This window comes from Danio rerio, chromosome 5 (genome assembly GCF_052040795.2).
Source record: "Danio rerio strain M-AB ecotype USA chromosome 5, GRCz13ab, whole genome shotgun sequence".
NCBI classification, from domain to species: Eukaryota; Metazoa; Chordata; class Actinopteri; order Cypriniformes; family Danionidae; genus Danio; species Danio rerio.
This window is the reverse complement of record NC_141025.1, coordinates 7,079,554-7,101,522: the sequence shown is the minus strand read 5'-3', so window position 1 is coordinate 7,101,522 and position 21,969 is coordinate 7,079,554. Positions and strand designations below refer to the sequence as shown.

Here is a 21,969-nt window from a genome sequence, read left to right as displayed (position 1 = left end):
CTGTACCAATCAGTGGAAACGAGCCATAGGCCTATTGTTGTGTTTGCAACATTTGTATATTTTAAAACCACCTCTGAGGAATGTGGGGGTCGAGAGTCACTGGCATTGTTATTTTGGGTGTCTCTGGCTTCAAAGTTTGGGATGCCCTGCATTAAATCACTTAGCAGACAAAGCTGTGATCAGCACTCTCAAAAATCTTATTTTTCAGTATTTTCATTGACATGTATCACCATTAGGACACAAATTCTACATGTTAAACTAGGCAGTCATCAGTGAGGCTTGCACTGGACATTAACCTAAAACTTTGAACCTAAAATATTTAAGGGCACCTATTATGCCTGTCAGAAATTAGGAAGCTAATGCTGACTCGCAGGGGGAGTATCACAATGGAGTGTCAAGGCTGATTTATACGTCTGCGTCAAACGCACGCGTATGCTACGGCATTGACGCATAGCCCTACGCGGTGATGTGCACCTCTCAAAAAATGTAACTACACGTCGCAACGACGTGTATCGCAAGCTCTGTGATTGGTCGGCTTGGTAGCACTGGCGAGTCTGGGCGGGACCGAGAGCCGCGCGAGTGGCGTGAGCCCTATGCAGCGGTTGTTTACAAGTGTGGAGTCCCGTGAAGGAGCTCCAGATGGAAAGTTTTGTTTTGTGTTTATCTCATAGTTAAAGTTGTTGCACGTCCGCCGGTTCTGCCTCAAAATGAGCGAGTTTGAGCCACTTGTACATTCAGGAAGTGTTCAGGAAAAGCAAAACAGCAGCAAAGAAACTCGACACAGAGGAAGATTTACACCTCACTGCCAACTAGCGTTTCGGAAGTGTTAATGCAGACCAACAGAGACAGCGTGCAGAAGTATAAATGCACAGCTACGGGCGTTGCATGCGCCGTGGGTTACGCCGGTCACTTGACGCAGAAGTATAAACCAGGCTTCAGTCAAAGCACTTGAAACAATATCCGTTTATTGGGTTTTATTCACCAATGTCAGTACATACCTCTCCACATGGTATCAGACTGGTTTCTAATCATAAATGCAAAAGACAGGCCAAAAAAATAAATCAATAAACTGCATAAACAATACTCCATAAATAAACACTAAATGCAAAACTGCATAAACAAACAATACTCCATAAACACAAAACTTTACCTTATAAATAAACACTACAAGAAAACACAACTCAGTTACACGCAGCCACAACACCATATGAGGAATCCAGAGCAGTGAAAGATGAGCATACTGCTACTCTGAAGCCACACTACTTAAAGGGGCTGATGATTAGAGTGATATGGTGCAGCTGTGAACCATGCGGTAGGCTTTCAATGCGTGCATCAGAGAGGTTTAAGAAACAGTGGGCAGGGCTTCAGTGAGCGTGTCACAGAAATTTTCTACAATGCCCCTTTTTAAAAGATGTCAAGTAAGTCTCTGATGTCTGGAGTGTGTTTGTAAAGTTTATACTCAAGAATGCAACACAAATAATCTGTTATAACTCTTTGAAACTGCCTCTTTTAGGCTTTGATACTAATTGGGGCGTTTGGGTGACTGTCGCTTTAAATTCAAATGAGATTGTGCTCTTTTGAAAAGAGGGCGGAGCTACAAATGCCTGTGTGTCAGCATAGTGGCAGATACAAAAACAAGACTAACTTCATATGCTTATGAGGGAGAGATGGTCTCTTATGGGCGGGGCTTTCTCCCCTCTGATGACACGTACAAAAGGAGATTGTAGAACAGAAGTGTTTCTGCAGACTGTTTTTTATCAAGTGTGTTTATAAGCAATGGGATTCATTATTTTTTACCATTAGAAGCTGGTTACATTCATCCACTGTTGCCACACAATTGTTCTTAATCACATTATAAAAGTAATATTTGCACAATAGGCGCCCTTTAAAATCCCTTTTTGTCTCTTTCAAGGGTCCTTTGATTGCAACCGCCTTCACCAATGGCTACCACTGAGGGTTGATGCGGTCCGCATCCAGCAGGAGAGCAGAATCACGATGATGGAGGAACTCCTCATCACTCCATTCAGGAGTTTACACCTTTTCTTTTCCTCTATTCTCTACTAACATCACTTTCCCTCATCCCGAGTCCTTTATAATATGCTGCCGTCTGTCTTTTTAAAAGAAAGAAATGAAGTATAAAAGATCGTCGAAACAATATTGTTTGATTGTACGCGCGGAAACACGCGAGGAGTTCTGTTTCCTTTTCGGGTTTTTATTTTATTTGATGTTTTGCTGACTGTTTTTAAACTGTTTTTACTGTACTCATGCTGTAACGGATGTTGTTGAGAAGGATGGAGAGAGAGAAAGAGAGAGAGGAGCGATAAAACTGGAAAAAGTCGAATATAAAAAAACGAACAAATATTGTGAGAACTGAAACAAAACCACAGGACGAAAATGTATATTTTGGTAGTGTTGCGCAGCATTTTTGTAAGCTGAATCGTTGATACGTCGTAAAAATTGGATTTAACATGAGAAATTATTCATTTTCTTTGTGAGGCGTTCATAAAAACGGTTTTCGGATTTACGAATAATTGACGATTTGCACAGAAAATGTGACCATGCTCATGTTGAGGCTCTTGATTCGGCTATTTTTGTGTAGATACTGTAAATATTGCATGGATTTGGGGAGGGGTTCGGATTGTACGATGGATGGGGTGGTGCGGGAGGGTCTTTATGGTTTTTTTTAACACGCAAACATCTTTCTTCACATTGACTCTTGTATTTCTGAGACTCGTTTCACAACCAGGTTGGGCTGATGCAGGCCTTCGGTTGTGCTTCTCTCACTTTCTACTCCATTTCTACTGAAAAACAATTAATGTTTTGGACTTTCTACATTTTCGAATCAAGCGATCTTTGTACAAATTGCTTCAGTTTTTGTACGACTCATGCTTGTGAGTTTGAAACGATTCGGAAACCATTTTGGATGTTTGCGGTCACAGAAAATAAGGTTGCGTTTTTCAAAAAAACAGATCTGGTCCCTTTTTTGGGAGAGAAAACACAATCTTAATTCGTTTAGTAGCCTCAGTTGGAAAGGTACGGCTGGTTAGGCTTCTCGTCATGCTGTTTTTGGAAATATATATTATATATATGAGTTTTGTTTTTGCGCATTGTACTTCTATTGTAAATTCCTTTCCCTTTCTCATCTTCTTTTGTTGACGGTACGACGCTGTTTTTAAAGAAATGAAGGACAAATTTACAAAGCAAAAGGAGTCTGAGCGCTGTTACATCTCAGTTTCTGTCTTGACTGCGAAAAATCTGTTTCTTCCACAGTGTTTTTGCTATTTTCTGTCTTAAATCAAGGTGCATTTAGTTGAGAAGTTAAATTATGTTCATATGACATTATGAATAGTGTCTCAAAAGATTGCTGTATAACAAATTAATATCTGGCAATCGGGTAAGAAATGTAAATGTACATTTACTTTGAATTCAATTTATTGTTCAGACCTTATTGACATATTTTGTATGTTTCAAGGAAAAATGAAAACAAGAAAAATCTTTGGACTAACATATACATTTGTTCTCGTTATTAACCAAAATCATGTTATTTGAATACATCTTTGCTTAAAATAGGGCCAAAAATGAAACGTATTATCCTTTTTATTTGTTTTGACCTAATCCTGAGTGTATTTGGGAGATTCTAAAACTAATTTTTGTTTTATAATCATGTGACATATGCCGTCATACAGAAAAGGTCATAGACTTTGAAATATAGTTTTCCAACTTGCGCAACTTTAAAAGGCATGCAGATAATTAATGTTCAAAACAACACTGAAATACACTGTAGAATATTCGAGATGCGTGCTGTAAGGGCTCCACCCACTTCTGGAAAGGAGGTGGGGAGACGTGCCTTATTTGCATTTAAAGAGACACAAAAACCAATTTAAGTAAAAATGTTGCTTCCAATTGTAATATTGGCATCTAAAGTATAGAATAATAAGGAATCTATGGCATATTTTCAGCTGATAATTTACATATACATTTTGAAAACACCTGCTTTATAAATAATGTCTTCAAATTTAGCTGTAAAACAAACTAATATCTGGCAATCGAGCCAGATATATAAACATACGTTTGACTTTGAATTAAGTTTATTGTTCAGACATTATTGACATATTGTTTTATGTTTAAAGGAAAAATAAAACAAGAAAAATCTCTGCCAGTTTTTGTTAGACTGGACTAAATTTGATATATATTTGCTTAAAATAAGACCAAAATTCAACCTTATCTCTATTAGTGTTTTGACCTAATCCTGAGTGTATTTGGCAGATTCTAAAACAAATGTTTGTTTTGTATTCATGTGACATATGCCATCATACAGCTGGCTTTTTGTTTATGGACTTCAGAATATAGTTTTCCAACTTGCATAACTTGCAGATAATTAACATTCAAGGCAAAACTGAAATACACTGAAGAATATCCGAGATGCGTGCTGTAAAGGCTCCACCTACTTCTGAAAAGGAGGTGGGGAGAAGCATCTAATTTGCATTTAAAGAGAATCAAAAACCAATTTAAATAGAAATGTTGCTTAAAATTGAATTATTGACATCTAAGGTTTAGAATAGCAAAACATTATGGCTTTTTTTTTTTTTGTTGTGAAAATTATACATTCTAAAAGCACCTGAGACTATTATTTTGTTTAAAAAAAGCAAATAAATAGCTCCCCATTGAAGTAAAAAAAAAGTAGTTACATTTTTTGAGAGGTGCACGTCAGCATCAGCCCCGGCTAGGGCTATGCGACTGCGTGAAGGCTTCCCCAGACCAAACGCATGTGCTTGACGCAGAAGTATAAATCAGCTATATGGATATCTGTAAGCTAGTGTTCACCAAAAAACTGACACAATTGGCATATATATATATATATATATATATATATATATATATATATATATATATATATATATATATATATATATATATAAATATATATAATTTATTTATTTATTTTTTTGGCCTCTTTTAGATAGCAAAGTAAAGACACAGGAAACGAAGTAGGAGAGAGAGACAAGGGTAGGTATGGGAAATGTCCTTGAGCCAGGATTGAACTCAAATATGTTGGCGCGTTAACCATTAGGCTATTGCGCCAATTGGATATAAACAGATATATATCTCTTTTTTGACCTGACCTCCTAGTTTAGTTTCTCATCAAATCTTCTGGCCAATCAAATGCTCTTTAGTATCTGATATGCCCCGCCCTCTTCCATACTATTTTTCATATCATAAGTTTGATCTTAATCATTCTCACTGGCAAAACTATGATGAAAACCAAATTCTATTGGCTATTTTTAAAAAGGGGAGGAGCTATTACATGTCCCGCCCCCTGTCTTCACCTTATCTTTCAGTTGAAATTGTCACATATTAAACAAGAATGCACATTTCATAGCACTTCATGAAACATTTAAGCATAAACCCAGTAGTCATTTTGCTTCTCAACAAATGCATCACGAATTTAAGAATGTTGAAATATTTGTCAGAAATCCTGTGGAAGAGTGTGATTTTTTTTTTTGCGCGGTGTTGTGGTTGTTTGCTAATATGTGTGTTGGTGTTGTCACGATACTGGAATTCGATACCAATCAATACTGAAATTTTAAAAATCCGTTTGAAACACTCCAGTGTCCCTGTATCTGTGGTTGCACGCATTATACAGCGGTGAGTTTGATGAACTGATGACCTTCACTGCCAATCACAGTCCTTTCTGTTGAGCACGTGAACACAACGACAAATCAGCGCTGTTTATAAACGCACTCAAATGTTCGCTGGGAATGAAGTTTTTAAAATTTTCTGTATGGATTGGTATCTAATTCCAGTATCGTGACAACCCTAATGTGTGTTCGTGTGTGTATGAGAGTGTAAGTTTGCGGCGACTGCTTCACGTAGACTGAAGTACGGATGTACACATTGCTAGTTTACATGCATTCAACTGCCACCTTTGAAACTGTCCGGTCTCCGTCGGTAAACGAGCTCGTTTGTGACATCATCGCTTCTCCATTGAGGCTCCTCTGGTCAAATTGATTCATTAATCTCTGCGCAAAAATGATTTACTTATTTGCATTAATATCAAGTCTTCCGTTTGACACGTAGCCTCATTTTTGGAGTGGTGTTGTTCATATCGATGATTGAAACCGAGGGGGACGCCTCACAAAAACTACTGCACGGCACACACTGTAACTATTTAACCAACGAAAAATAAGCAATAAGTTATTTTTTTGAACTCAAGTAATAATGAACGCCGGTACCGGTGGTGCGATTTTTATGTGGCATTAAGAATTATTTTTCAGAAAAAAAAAGATAATTAAAGAAGCTATATTTTTCAAGATCCGTTTGAAGCCCTTGTAAGTGTGTGAGATTTCTACAGTACGTGTTGGCTGTTTGTTTTGGATGAAAGGGGATCAGCGGTGGTTTTGGTGTAAGCATCAGAAGGCTGGCGCTCCGTCTCGCTGCTGTGGAGCCGCACGCCGACACTGTGACCTGATGCTCCGCTCGCGCCCTTTACTGTATTTTTTTTATTTTTCACCTCTGGAAATTTTTCAAATAAAAAGATCCTAATAAATTATTTTAAAACATTCCATTTGACGCCTTCTGTATTTGCGTTTTTCTTCTTGTTGATAGTTGGGATGGATCTGTCCCATATACAGTTGAAGTCAGAATTATTAGCCCCCCTTAAATTGTTGTTTCTTTTTTAAATATTTCCCAAATGATGTTTAACTGAGCAAGGAAATGTTCACAGTATGTCTAATAATATTTTTTCTTCTGTAGAAAATCTTACTTGCTTTATTTCAGCTAGAATAAAAGCAGTTTTTAATTTTTTAAAACCATTTTGGGGACAAAAGTAATAATCCCTTTAGGCATTTCCCCCCCCTATAATCTACAGAACAAACCATCATTATACATTAACTTGCCTAATTACCCTATCCTGCCTAGTTAACCTAATTAACCTAGTTAAGCCTTTAAATGTCACTTTAAGCTGTATAGAAGTGTCTTGAAAAATATCTAGGCAAATATTATTTACTGTCATCATGACAAAGGTAAAATAAGTCAGCGATTAAAAAAGAGTTATTAAAACTATTATGTTTAGAAATGTGTAGAAAAAATCTTCTCCGTTAAACAGAAATCGTTGAAAAAATAAACAGGGGGCTAATTATTCTGATTTCAGCTGTATATTAAATATGCATATTTACAAATATACACCTTATATCATTACATATATGACATACAAGTTCATGGTTGGATTTACATGGACTACATTTGTAACATGTATTTCAAAATATTGCAAAAATGGCAGTTTATCTATACTATTATTATTATTATTATATATTATTTTCAACCAATGGGATTGCAAATATGTACATATATGATCAAATATATTAGTGGATATATTAGTGGCCAGACTGGTTCCAGCAGATAGAAAGGCAACAGTAACTCAAATAACCACTTTTTACAACCGAGGTCTGCAGAAGAGCATCTCTGAACACACAACACGTCCAACCTTGAGGCGGATGGGCTACAGCAGCAGAAGACCACACCGTGTGCCACTCCTGTCAGCTAAAAACAGGAAACTGAGGCTACAATTCACACAGGCTCACCAAAACTGGACAATAGAAGATTGGAGAAATCTTGCCTGGTCTGATGAGTCTCCATCCTGCCTTGTGTCAATGGTTCAGGTTGGTGGTGGTGGTGTAATGGTGTTGGGGATATTTTCTTGGCACACTTTGGGCCCATTAGTTGCAATCGAGCATCGTGTCAATGCCACAGCCTACCTGAGTATTGCTGCTGACCATGTCCATCCCTTTATGACCACAGTGTAGCCAACTAGACATCTTCTGACTTGCCTACAGCACTTATACTGACCAAATGTAAATTTAAATGGCCACTTCCAGCAGGATAACACACCATGTCATAAAGCTTGAATCATCTCAGGCTGGTTTCTTGAACATGACAATGAGTTCACTGTACTCAAACAACCTCTACAATCACCATAACTCAATCCAATAGAGCACCTTTGGGATGTGGTGGAACGGGAGATTCGCATATTGTATCTTCACACCACACAGATTGTGGGGCCGTTCTTCATCAATGGAAACCTCAAGGCCACTGGATATTTGACATGATGATGTGTTTCCCTCTTTATGCACTGAAGCTGGCACTTTCCCTGAGTTTGTCCAGCAAGATGGTGCACCACCAAATTATGGCTGTCAGGTCCGAGCATTCCTAGATGAACAGTTTCCTGAAAAGTGGATTGGTCGTCATGGCCCAGTTGAATGGCCCCCAAGGTCTCCTGATCTGACCCCTTTGACTTTTATCTCTGGGGTCATTTGCAGGCAATTGTCTATGGTGTGAAGATACAAGATGTGCAGCACCTGAAACTACAGATACTGGTTAAAACCAAGCACACCATTGTTTTTCTTGTGAAATTCCCCATAAGTTTGATGTGTCAAATGACCCTCTTCCTATTGAAAAACACAAAAGTTGGATCCAAGATGGCCGACTTCAAAATGGCCACCACAGTCACCACCCATCTTGAAAAGTTTGCCCCACATATACTAATGTACCACAAGCAGGACGTTAATATCACCAACCATTCTCGCTCTATTAGGGTGTATCCATGTAAATGGCCCACCCTGTATATTATTATAACATTTTATTGTTAATGTTACTAAAATATATTATTATAATTATTAGTGTTATGAAAGTATGGAATAATATCTCTAATATTTGACAAGTATATAACATTATATATTTGGAAAGTATATTTTATAATGTCAGTATTAACAGACAGTGCACTCTGCTCATGCTTAAATATCCAGTTAGATATATTAAAAATATTATTAAGTTAATACTATTTAGTCATATATACAGTTGAAACCAGAAGCTTACAAACACTGTAAAATAACCATTAAAAAAAGTCAGATGTTAATGTGACTGAACTTTTTCTCTTTTAGGTAAGTTAGGAGTGTCACATTTATTTCTGTTCTGCTTAATAGCAGAGTAATGAGAGAGATATGTTTTGAGAAAGTGTTTTAACTTTTCCGGTTCTGGTTTTGGAAGTTTCCGATTGGCTAATTGACAACATTTGAGTTAATTGGAGGCACAACTGTAGAAAAGTATTTAAGGAAAACCTCAAACACACTGCTTTCTTGTGTGACAACATGGGAAAATCAACAAGCCAGAATCAACAAAAAGACCAGATTACAATTAGCTAAATGACTCTGGGAAAAAGACTAATGTGTGGAGACATGTCCTGTGGTCTAATGGAACTAAGAATGAACTGTTTGGCCAAAATGACCAGTGTTACATTGGGAGGACAAAGGGGAAAGCTTACAAGTCTAGAAACACCATCCCATCTGTGAAGTATGGGGGCGACAGCATCATGTTGTGGGGCTGTTTTGCTGCAGTCACTGGTCCACTTCACAGCATAGATGGCATCATGAAGACAGAACATTATGTAGAAATACTGAAGCAACATCTCAAGACATCAGCCAGGAGATGAAAACTTGGCCACAAATGGGTCTTCCAAACAGACCATGACCCTAAGCATACTGCCAAATTAGTTAAAATGAGCTTTAAGGACAACAGAGTGAATGTTTTGGAGTGGCCATCACAAAGCCCTGAGCTCAATCCTGTAGAAAATTTGTGGGCAGAGTTGAAAAAGCTTGTGCGAGCAAATCTGACTCAGTTATACCAATTCTGTCAGGAGGAATGGGCCAAAATTCCTTCAAAGTATTGTGATAAGCTTGTGGAAGGACACCCAAAACATTTGACCAAAGTTATACAGTTTAAAAGCAAAGCTAAAAAAAATACCATTAAATGAATGTGTAAACTTTTGACTATCTAGAAATGAATGAAAAAGTAATCCTGACGGACCTAAAATAGTAAACGTTTAGTATGATTTACCATCAGACATTTAAAAAAAAAATGGTTCTGTTCCTTTTTTTAGAGTGTATGTGAAACTTCTGGTTTCAGCTGCTGTCCAGCATAAATTTGTGAATAATTGCATACACTCAGCATTGTCAGTTTAAATTGTTCACAAAACTACAGCGCAATTCCAGCTTGCCGAGTAAACAAACAAGCGAACGGCCATCCATAAACCATCCGACCCTTGGAGACATGGGAAAAGACGAGCATTTGATACAACACACATTTGATACCCTGTGACCCCAATACCACACACATACACACGCACACACAAATGATTCTAGACATTTCTGTTCTCACACTATTATTAGTCTAGATTGATTCAGGCCATCTTAGAGTCAATTTATAGATGCATACATTTGCCAAACTATTATTGAGAAACGCAGGATAAAATCCAAACACACACACACATACACACACTGCTGATCTGGAATCCATCCAATCGAAAGTGTCACCCATATTTTAGTCTCTGATCCCATTACTCACGGCCTCAAGCACCCTCCCACCCAAATCACTCCTCATCTGCTTTTCGGACTCTCCAACAGCTTTCATTGACCTCCAGTGGATTTATTCACCCGTCAGTAGTTCTTGGGGATTTTCATCTGACTTCAGCTGTATTTGTGTTTGCCATCATGGAGAAAGAGAAGGGCTCTCTGAGCGGCAGCATGGATCTGTATCGCAGCTGGTTCGGTCCTTCAACTCCAAGACCCCCTCTAAAAAACTACCTGCTCCTGACCATCCTCACCTGCTTCTGTCCGGCTTACCCCGTCAACATTTTAGCCCTCGTCTTCTCTGTAATGGTGAGCAAAGTATTCTGAATGCATTCACTAACTGTTTTGATTCTGTTAGCTCACATTGCTTGCTTTGTGGTGAACATTTGATCCGTGCATGTCATTAGGAAAAGAAAGTGTTTGCCCATGTAATCTTTAATTGAGAAAATGCACTTCCTGTTTGTTTTCAGTTAAATTCTCAGATGTCTGAGGTAGTGGGCGTGGCTAACATACTTAACCACGCCCATCCAGCTTTCGGTTTTGACAACAAACAGATGTGGTGAGAATGAGGAGTCTGTTCGAGTGTAATAACTCTCCCCAAACCCTTTTCCAGAACTTTCTGGATGAAATGCCTACTTTACTACACCCAATCAGATTGAAAAAAAAAAAAAAAAAAAAAAAGGCCACGCCAACTATTTTCTAATTTAAAATACACTGTAAAAAAATCCAGATTTTTCACAATATTTTACTGCAATTTTTCACAGTAAATTACATTAGTATCACTTTACAGGATTGAACTAACAATAACAATGTTATTACAAACCCAAAAACAATTTGGCTGCATCTTCAAAAACAACTAAAAAGAAAAATCATCTTGTTTTGAAATGACATAAATGTCATAGTAAATTTTCATTTTTGGGTGCACTGCACCTTTAATTTAATCAGGTTAATATGAAAATATTAAATACATTTTAATGAACATAACTTTGTGCTTAGCCAAAAATGTAATAAACTGAAACAAAAGTAATTGATTTATTTTAAAGTCAGGGTAAATGTCAGAATGACTAGCCAAGAAAAGCCTGCTTCTCAGTAAAATATGGTTAGTTCTTCAAGATAATACTATGAAATCACAGTAATGGACTTTACTATCTACTGTGAAGTTACTGTGTGACTGTAATTTCACAATAATGTAATGTACCAAAATCACAGTAAATTACTGTGAACTACCTCTCTAAGTAATTTGCTGTGAATTTACATACAGTATTTTATTGTGAAAGTAATGCAATTGTTAGCCAGTAATTTACTGTTAATTTAGACCGTACTTACACTAGGTACAGTTGCCCAAAAACTCAACCCACAAATGGGCTTCGGCACGCTTACGTCATCGCTGCTGCGCTCTTCAGTGAGAAGCGCTCTCTCACTCAGCAGCACAGTGAAGATTTCTCTAGTTATATCGTGTCAGTCGTTTGATATGCAGTGACATGCGGTCAAATATTTCGCCAAACAGTCCTTAGGGATGCGGTGACACGCAGTCAGATATTTCACCGGACAGATTCGCCACTTTTGGCGCTCATAAACAATCATAAAGCTCTCGTGCTGCAGGAATGAGGAGGTCTGCTGAAGGCGCGCAGCTGTCATGCAGTGAGGAGTTCTCGTCTTTAATAAACTACGGCAGTTTGCATTCACTGAACAGTAAGAATGATTAATAAATCCATATGAAACAGTCCCTTAAAAGTCACGTCTGGCTTTCAGTTTCGGGCTTTGGTGCGTTTTGCACTCACACACAAGCCCAAGTGAACCCGATTCAGCGCCCTCACACTTCTCAAACGATCCGGGAAACGGGCCTGGGCACGGTACGGATGGCATAGTGTGAGTAGGCCCTTAAGGTAAATTTTTTTTTTACAGTGTAGGGTTTCTCTTGGAACTGCGCCACAATATGAAAAAAAAAAGGTGGCAGTTTCTAGTTCATGCGAACTTTAAGGGCTAGTTCACACCAAAAATTTTAATCTGTGATTAATTGATCACCCTCATGTGGTTTTAATCCACTGAGACCTTCGTTCATCTTCAGAACACAAATGAAGATATTTTAGATGGAATTCCGGAGCTCTCTGATCCTCCATGATTCAATTGTCAGCGACAAAGCAGCTTAACATTGAAGTTCTAGTAGATTGAAAGTGTGTCAGTTCAGTTTTCAGAGATGAGGTTTAGTTCAGTTTGGTTTCATTTTCGCTGCTGAAAGTCCACCACTGAAGAGCAAGACAGCAATGGCTCTGAGATGTTTAACCTCCTAGGGCTTAGTGGCCACACATGTGAACAGCACATTCAAGCTCTTAAGTGGCTATTTAAAATACTTTGAATGTTTTATATTTTGTTCCAGACATACTGTCAACCTGCAACTGTTTTGACATATGAAATGTCCCAAACACTATTTTTAACTGTCCAAAATGGGGAAAGAATGTTTTTTTTTCACTCTCTGATATAGTCAAATCATATTTAAAAAGTTATATGTTATAGATATATATACAGTAAAAAAAAACAGTCAGGAAAGTGTTTTATGTAAATTCAGACCACAAGTCCACATATATGGACATAATTTTTCTCTAAAAGTACATCAAATCAAAGGATGATACTTATGTTTTTATTTTAATTATGTTCCAATAAGCCCAAAATGCAAAGAGAAATAAAAAATGCATGTAAAAAAAAACACCTTTGGGCCTTAAGCCTGGTTTATACTTCTGTGTGGAGTGATTGGCGTGACCCACGGTGCAAGCCTTGTGCATTGCCGTGCATTTATACTTCTGCTCTCTGTTTGTGTTCCTCTGCAATAACACTTCCGAAACGCTAGCTGGCAGTGAAGTGTTTATGTTCCTCTCGAGTTTCTTCGGTGGTGTTTTGTTTTTTTTGAACACTTCCTTAATGTACAAGTGGTTCACACTCGCTCATTTCGATTGAGGAACCGGTGGACGTGCAACAACTTTAACCATGAGGTAAACACAAAACAAAACTTTCCAGCTGAAGCTCCTTCATGTGACTGGTTCCTTTATAAACACTCGCTCCAACGGACTCCCGTGGCTCTCGGTCCCGCACAGACTCATCAGCGCTACCAAGCCAACCAGTCACAAAGCTTGCACTACGGGTAGTTTTGACGTGTGGTAACATTTTTTGAGAGGTGACGGCCACGGCAAGGACTCTGTGTCCATGTAGGCTGCGCCGTAGCATACGCGTGCACTTGATGCAGAAGTATAAATCAGCCTTTAAGAGGTTAAAGTACTCAAAAGAAACATTGTCAAAACATTTAATGTGACTTCAGTGTTTCAACTGTAATCATACAAAGCTCCAAGAACAGTTTTGTGCACCCCAAAAAACTACAACAATGACTTTATTCTCTGTCATATGTCTTCCATGTCAGATTAGGGTGCACATTTACTATGGGTAAACAGACTTTGGAGTGGCCTAGTCAAAGTCCTGATCTAAATGCAATTGAGATACTTTGGCATGACCTTAAAAAAGAGGTTAATGCTCGAAAATACTCCAATGTGGCTGAATTACAACAATTCTGCAAAATGAGAGGGGCAAAATTCCTTCACAGGGCTATAACAGACACATTGCAAGTTCTCAAAAACGCTTGATTGCAGTTGTTGCTACTAATGCTGGCACAACCCTATTACGTTTAGGGGCAAACACTTTCTCACGCAGAGCTTTGCAGTTTTGTAGTTTGTTTTCCCTTAATTATGAAAGCCTTAATTTCAAAACAGCATGATGTGTTTACTTGTGTTATATTTAACTAATATTTAAATTTGTTCGATGATTTAAAACAATCAAGTGTAACAAATATAAAATCAATAAAGGAGCACTTTTTAACTGTTTATATATATATATATATACATATATATATATATATATATATATATATATATATATATATATATATATATATATATATATATATATATATATATATATATATATATACACACAGTTAAAGTCAGAATTTTTTTTCTTCTTTCTTAAATATTTTCCAAATGATGTTTAACAGAGCAAGGACATTTTCACAGTATGTCTGATAATATTTTGTCTTCTGGAGAAAGTCTTATTTGTTTTATTTTGGCTAGAATAAAAGCCGTTTTGAATTTTTTATTAACCATTTTAGGGGAAAAAAATTACTTGCCCCTTACAAAGCTGTATAGAAGTGTCTTGAAAAAAATCTAGTAAAATATTATTTACAGTCGCCATGGTAAAGATAAAATAAATCAGTTATTAGAAATGAGTTATTAAAATTATTATGTTTAGAAATGTGTTGAAATTATCTTCTCTCCATTAAACAGAAATTAGGGGAAAAAATAAACAAGCGGTCTAATAATTTAGGGGGGCTTTAAGACACTTCTATACAGCTTAAAGTGACATTTAAAGGCCTAACTAGATTAATTAGGTTAACTAAGCAGGTTAGGGTAATTATGCAAGTTATTGTATAACGATGGTTTGTTCTGTAGACTATTGAAACAGAAATTTGCCTAAAAGGGGTTAATAATTTTGTCCCTAAAATGGTTTTAAAAAAATAAAAATGAAGTGTTTCATCATGTCAGATTCAAACTGTTTGTTGTGTTTTCTACAGTCCAGGAACAGTTATGATCAGGGAGATTATGAGGGTTCGAGGCGTTTAGGGAAGATGGCTTTTTATGTGTCCATCGCCTCCATCATCATCGGCATCCTCATCATCAGCATCTTCTGCGCTGTGCACATCAGCTCGGTAACACTTTTACTACACCTCAGTGCTGAATTTGATTGAGTTTCAAGTATGTGTCTTTATTTGAATGAACGAGTGAATCGAATGAGCTAAAACAGAAATGTGGATCAGAATGAAATGAGTTGCTGCCTTATTTTATATATATTTTTGTTAAACCAAATCAACATTGCAAGTTCTTTGAACTTAAATTGACATTAAACTGACTCAAAATATGTCTTGAAAAATGGTTGACTTTAGCAAGTTAAAGTTACATAAAAGTCTATTGTCATGAGTGTTACTGATCATATTTTTGTTTGCATATCTGCATCAAATTAAATTTGCATTTATACATAGGCAACATTACATGCTTCAAATAATTATTTTAATATGAGGGTGAGCAACTTTATTATTTATTAAAATAATTAATGTTCCAGTGTTTAAACAATTGGCTGGCAAGATCATTAGTCTTTTGCTACATAATCTATTTGCTACATAAACTATTGGAATATATATATATATATATATATATATATATATATATATATATATATATATATATATATATATATATATATATATATATATGACAAAAGTCTTGTCATCTATTCCAGTTTTAAGAGCAACAAATAATAACTTGACTTAGTTAATCATTTGGAAACGTGTCAGAAGTTGGATTTTTCATCATCTGTTGAACTGCATCCCAATCATTACAAATACTGCAGACCTACTGAAACCCGCATGGACCCAAGATTCTCACTGAAATCAGTCAAGTTTGTTGAAAGAAAAATTATGGTTTGTGGTTACATTCGGTATGGGGGCGTGCGAGAGATCTGCAGAGTGGATGGCAACATTAACAGCCTGAGGTATCAAGGCATTTGTGCTGCCCATTACATTACAAACCACAGGAGAGGGCAAATTCTTTAGCAGGATAGCGCTCATCTCATACTTCAGCCTCCACATCAAAGTTCCTGAAAGCAAAGAAGGTCAAGGTGCTCCAAGAGTGACCAGCCCAGTCACCAGATACAAACATTATTGAGCATGTCTGGAGTAAGTTGGAGGAGGAGGCATAGAAGATGAATTCAAAGACTCTTGATGAACTCTGGGAGTCCTGCAGGAACGCTTTCTTTGCCATTCCAGATGACTTTATTAATCAGTGATTTGAGTCATTGCAGAGATGTATGGATGCAGTCCTCCAAGCTCATGATGGAGTCAGACTCAATATTCATTCTGTCTCCACTGCAGCAGGACTTTATATTCTATACTGGACATTATTTCTGTTCAGTGACAAGACTTATGTCTCAGCAAAGTCAGAGCTTACTGTCCTAATGAAATAATAAAAAATCAAGGCATGATTATATATTATTTTAGTGAAATAAGTGTCATCTAGAGACCTTTGCCTTTCAAATAAGACACTTTTGATACCAAATGATCAACTAGAAGTCAAGTTATTATTTGGTGTTCCTAAAACTTGGATAGGCGACAAGACTTTGTCAGTTATTGAAAAAAAAAAAAAATTATATATATATATATATATATATATATATATATATATATATATATATATATATATATATATATATATATATATATATATATATATATATAGTAACGGTTCAAAAATAAGAGTCAAAGAGGATCCAAATGCAAGTGATGAAGTTTATTTGACCAAGTCAAAATAAACAAACAATGAAAGTGACAGGCTAGGAGGACGACGAACACAGGGCAGGAGCAGACAGGAAAACAGGGTCCAGATAAATCTCCTCAGGGGCCTGAGCACAGATATCACACATAAGAACAGGTGTAACGAACTGACAAAGAAACATAGAAACGTCGCCCTGATATAGGCCTAATAATGAGCTTCAGCTGGCGTGTAATTAGCCCAGCTGAGTGTCGTCATATCATGTGAGCATAACAAATACACATGGACAACCAAAACAAAACAAACCCATGTGATCAAACATACACTCCGGAAAAGCGCACAAACCTGCAACCGTGACATATATATATATATATATATATATATATATATATATATATATATATATATATATATATATATATATATATATTTGTGTGGGTATAAAAACTATAAAGTGATTTTATATAGATAGAAAACATTAAATGCGAGTAAAATGTCTACTTTGAAAAATTTTAATCTGTGGGGAAAAACTGTATTACAATTGATCCTTGGAAACCTCTTTGATGACGTCTTTAACCCAGATCCTCAAAAACACATAAACATCAATCAAATAATGACTAGTTTATCTTTTCATAACAGAAGATGTAGGTATAATTAGCATTGTTTTCTATCATGTGTTTATTATATTAAATATTTCTTGTTTTATTATTCTACAAATGAAGACAACCAAATTAGTTGATCACCCGACAAAAGTCAGTTGACTTACTTCTTTTCAGATATGTTCAGATACTTTTCTGACATATGTCTTCTTTTTGGTTTTAGCAGAAGGAATAAGGTTGGGGTGTTTTTGTCCTGCTGTCCTCTGAAGGATGATGAACGTCGATTTTTAGCATGAAACCAATAGCAGGACTGATCCAGCACAGGACAAGGTCTGCTCTTCTAATGCAGCATGCATATACTGTAGAAAAGAGAGATGAGCTAGAAAAGTTGCTGTTTTTCACTATTATTGTATGCACTTTTAAATCTGTGATTTTGTACATTTAATATATTTTGCATTCATGCCAAAACACTGAATATGTAAATAACTGTGTAACTCATGCATGTCTCATAAATGCTCTGTGACAACTAGTCCTAAAATATATCAATTCAGGTTTAAGGAGTTTCATTGCAAAAAATAATGACACTAAACAAAAAAATGTGATTACAGCCCAGCACACTGTTTACAGTCCTCAAGTCTTAAAGGGGATGTAAAATAAGACTCTGATTTTGTATCTTCAAAATTACATAAACATCTGTCAAATAATGACTAGTTTATAATTTCATAACAGATGTAGGTATAATTATCATTATTTTCTATCATTTGTTTACAGCACAGCACAGTTTACAGTCCTTAAGTCTTAAAGGAGATGTAAAATAAGACTCTGGTGTTCCTAGAGAGTGTGTGTGTAAAATTTCAGCTCAAAATACCACACAGCTAATGTTTTATAGCTCTCTGAAACGGACCCTTTTAGGCTTTGATCCTAATTGTGCCATTTTGCTGACTGTCGCTTTGAATTCAAATGAGATGATGCTCTTTTCAAAAGAGGGCGGAGCTACCAGCATGATCTCACGGGAAAATGTAAGTATTTTACGTTTTGCCAGTTGAGTGGCTAGTTCAGTCGTACGAAATTGTATGATTTTAAAAAGGAGGCGTGGCACCTAACCCCTCCCCTAAACCCAACCGTCATTGGGGGATGAGTAAATCATACTAAATTGTGCGAATTAGATCGTACGAATTCATACGAATAAGCCACGAAAATCAAATAAGCCATACGAATAAGCCATACGAAAATCAAAAAGTTACGAATTGCCTTGAGATTGTGTTGGAGCTACATATGCCTGTGTGTCAGCATAGTGTCAGATTCAAAAACAAGACTTACCTCATATGCTTATGAGGATGAGATAGTCACTAATGGGCGGGGTTTTCCTCCTCTGATGACACGTACAAAGGTAGAATGTCAATCAAAGTGTTTCTGCAGTGTTTTATAAGTGTGATTATAAAAAATTTAATGTATACATACAATTAGAAGCTGGTTATATTCACACACTGCTGCCACACAACCTTGTTTACACCTCTTATACATGTGATTTTTGCATAATAGGTGCCCTTTGACAGGTTTTTAATTTGAATTAAAAATTAGTAACGTGGATATATTGAATATGTAAATATGATTTTTTGTTTTTGTTTCTTAATGTTTTAATCTGCCAGCAGATCAGGAAAATGATAATAAAAGCTCTTAATTTTAAAAGGTTTTTAGATTTCTTTTGAAAGCACAGATTGTGTTCGAGTCAGTCTAAACAGGTTTTACTCATGTATTAGTTTATTGTAGAGCGAGTCTATGTTTGTGTTGTCAAATATTTTAGAAAGAGCACAATTTTTGGATTAAATGTTTCAATGAATCTGTCACATTTAAATAAAATTATTATATAAAGCACAATTTATATGAGTATTTTTGTGTGTGTAACAGAGGCCAGATAGAAAAGGTATGTGCAGGTAAACCTCACTGCAGGAAGAACCACACTCCGGTTTGATTTCAGCTCAGAGTGGGTTGGGTGGTGTAAGATCAGTTACATTAGTGACGTGACTAGGATGGGAAAGAGGTTTAGGGCAGTGAGTGTAGGAGAGGCCAGCTAATGAAGTTCAATTCAATTCAGCTTTATTTGTACAGCGCTTTTACAATGTAGATTGTGTCAAAGCAGCTTCACATAAATTGTCATAGTAACTGGAACAGTGTAGTTCAGTTTTTAGTGTTTAAGTTCAGTTCATTTCAGTTTATCTCAGTTCAGTGTGATTTAAAATCATTACTGAGAGTTCAAACACTGAAGAGCAAATTCATCGATGCGTAGCTCTACCAATCCTGAACCATGCGAGCCAGTGGCGACAGCGGAGAGGGAAAAAAACTTCACCTGATAGGAGAGTGAAGAAAAAAAACCTTGAGGGAACCAAACTCAGTTGGGCACGACCATTTTAATTTCTCCGCTGGCCAAAAGTCTTGTGCAGAGCTTCAGTCACCGCGGTGGAGGCTGGAAGGTGGCCTCAGCGAAGACTCGTCTGTCATGGAGCGTCGCTGGAATCAGACTCATGTTCTCCACTCCCCATGACCATCAGCGCAGCAGCAGCTCAGGATATGGCCTGGTCCCGGATATAGAAACCTTGGGATCATCTCGTCGCTGGTGCAGGTAAACCCCACTCCTCTGAGCACCTAAAGGTGCTCTGGCAACAGACACTAGAGGTCATGGTCTTTAGCCTCTTTGTTAGAGCAACTGACTCCCATGCGAGAAGAGTCGCCTGTTCAATGTCAGCTCGGAGCGGGTTGGATGGTGTAGGACTGGCGGGGGTTACATGTGCATTAAAAATATTTAAAGTTTAAAACAGCTGTCCTCGCAAACATTTCTGAATTCTTTTTTTTTTTGTAATTGATTCAGTGATTCAATTAGTCACTGTTCACCTTTATTTGTGTAGCGCTTTTACAATGTAGATTGTGTCAAATCAGCTTCACAAAGAAGATCGTAGTAAATTGAAACAGTGTCAGCTTAATTTTCAGAGTTTAAGTTCAGTTCAGTTTAGCTCAGTTCAGTATGGTTTAATACAATAATATGTACCTTTAGGGACCTGTTAATATACCTTTTCAAAAGGTACCGCTCCAGTGTCAGATTTTGTACCTTTATTTCTGAGAGTGCGTGTAGTGGTTTGCAGGAAAAAACAACATTAAAGGCAACATAAGTGATTAACTCCACTAGAGGGCGTGTAACCACAACAAACAAAGCCGTATTTTGATGATGTCATGACTGAATGTGGAATCATGGGAGTTACATGCTACATGACTGTAGAAATCATGGTGATGGTTGAGCTGAAGTATTCAACACCTATTTTCTTGATAGTATGAAGCAGAGTATGCTGAGTATATTTACTGTATGTTTAATAAATGCATAGTGCTGGTTTTATTTCCAAAAGTACCAGAGTATGAAAAAGAGTAGGGGTTTCACTCCGGCATCCTGGCCAAATTTGCCCACTGGCCTCTGTCCATCATGGCCTCCAAACCCTCCCTATGTCATAACTGGCTTCATCACTCTGTCTCCTCTCCACCAATCAGCTGGTTTGTGGTGTGTGATCTGGTGCAAAATGGCTGCCGTCGCGTCATCCAGGTGGATGCTGAACACTAGTGGTGGATGAGGAGATTCCCCCCTATTGAGTGCCCTGAAAATGTAAGGAATTATTATTAGTATTTAGCGGTGTCAAAATTAATCGTTCCTTCTGTGCACTGCGATGCAGACGCGGACAATTCGGTATCGGTTCAGTAATAATCATAACCGGTTATTACTGACGTCATTTACCTCATATGCGCTCTGTCGCGAGGGAGGCGAGCGCGAGTATTTACAGCGCTTTAACTACTTAAAACTCATAAACTGTGCACAATTTCACTGTGTGTGTTTGCTGGATCAGTCTTTCACTGACATATACAACAATAGCCCCTATTTCACTGAGATCGAGAGAATGAAAGTAGCCTACTCCATCTCTCTCTCTTTCTCACACACACACAGTGGCCCATTTGACCTGCTGGCGTGGCTTTTCTTCTCCTCTCGGCTGTTTTACAGCGTTACTTTTGCAGCCAGAAGCGAGCACATGTCTGCAGAGTTTTCTCCACCGTGTCTATCATACATCAGCTGTGAGATCGCCGCTGCCGCCTGCCGCTTATCCGTATCACTCATCTGTGAAGAGCGCAGCGCGCAAGAGCCAATCGCAACCGTTTTTGTTGAGGGTGTGACCAATCAAAGGGGTGTAAGAGAACTAGACAAGGATCAGAAATTGAGCTGGATATTTATATTTGTTTATATTATTTGCTAAATGCTCGTTTTCTTTAAAGTTACAGTTTATATATCTGACTGTTTGTATTAAATGACAAAATTGTATTACAAATAGTATATAAATATAAATATATTCATACATTTTAATACAAGAAATGCTGCTGTGAGGAAAATATAAAACTGTGTATGGAAAGCACCGTCAATGCACCGTGATGCACCGAAATATCAAATTGAACCGAATCGATGGCATGATAATCGTAACCGAACCGAACCGTGAGACTTGTGTAGGTTCACAGCTCTATTAGTATTGTTTTGATGCACACAATATTCAATTTTTTTTAATGTTCACAACTAAAGACAGT

The 21,969-nt window shown here is 37.2% G+C and overlaps 2 protein-coding genes across 12 annotated transcripts in view; both read left to right on the top strand.

Moving 5' to 3' along the window:
• Nucleotides 1-6,570, top strand: part of msi1a (musashi RNA binding protein 1a) — a 143,354-nt gene extending 136,784 nt beyond the window's left edge. For 5 of the 10 annotated variants that reach the window (NM_001443418.1, NM_001443417.1, NM_001443419.1 and 2 more), the window contains 1 exon segment: nt 1,913-6,570. In NM_001443418.1, coding sequence (NP_001430347.1) covers nt 1,913-1,954 — 42 coding nt within the window. In that variant the 3' untranslated portion in view covers nt 1,955-6,570. 10 annotated transcript variants of the gene reach the window in all.
• A 2,429-nt stretch (nt 6,571-8,999) lies between these two features.
• Nucleotides 9,000-19,239, top strand: LOC141385741 (transmembrane protein 233). 2 transcript variants are annotated; one of them, XM_087253281.1, is made up of 3 exons: nt 9,000-10,709; nt 15,013-15,147; nt 17,588-19,239. In XM_087253281.1, exons 1-3 carry the CDS (start codon nt 10,542-10,544, stop codon nt 17,594-17,596), a joined length of 312 nt encoding a protein of 103 aa, XP_087109407.1. In that variant the 5' UTR covers nt 9,000-10,541; the 3' UTR covers nt 17,597-19,239. The 2 variants fall into 2 exon arrangements, with proteins under 2 accessions (XP_087109407.1, XP_087109406.1); XM_087253280.1 differs by having other exon boundaries at nt 17,585-19,239.
• The last annotated feature ends 2,730 nt before the right edge of the window (nt 19,240-21,969 follow it).

Excerpts from the sequence above, each read along its gene's own strand:
- LOC141385741 (XM_087253280.1), top strand. The coding sequence starts at position 10,542 with ATGGAGAAAGAGAAGGGCTCTCTGAGCGGCAGCATGGATCTGTATCGC. Across the intron at positions 10,710-15,012 it reads CCCTCGTCTTCTCTGTAATG|TCCAGGAACAGTTATGATCA; the intron begins GTGAGCAAAGTA and ends TGTTTTCTACAG.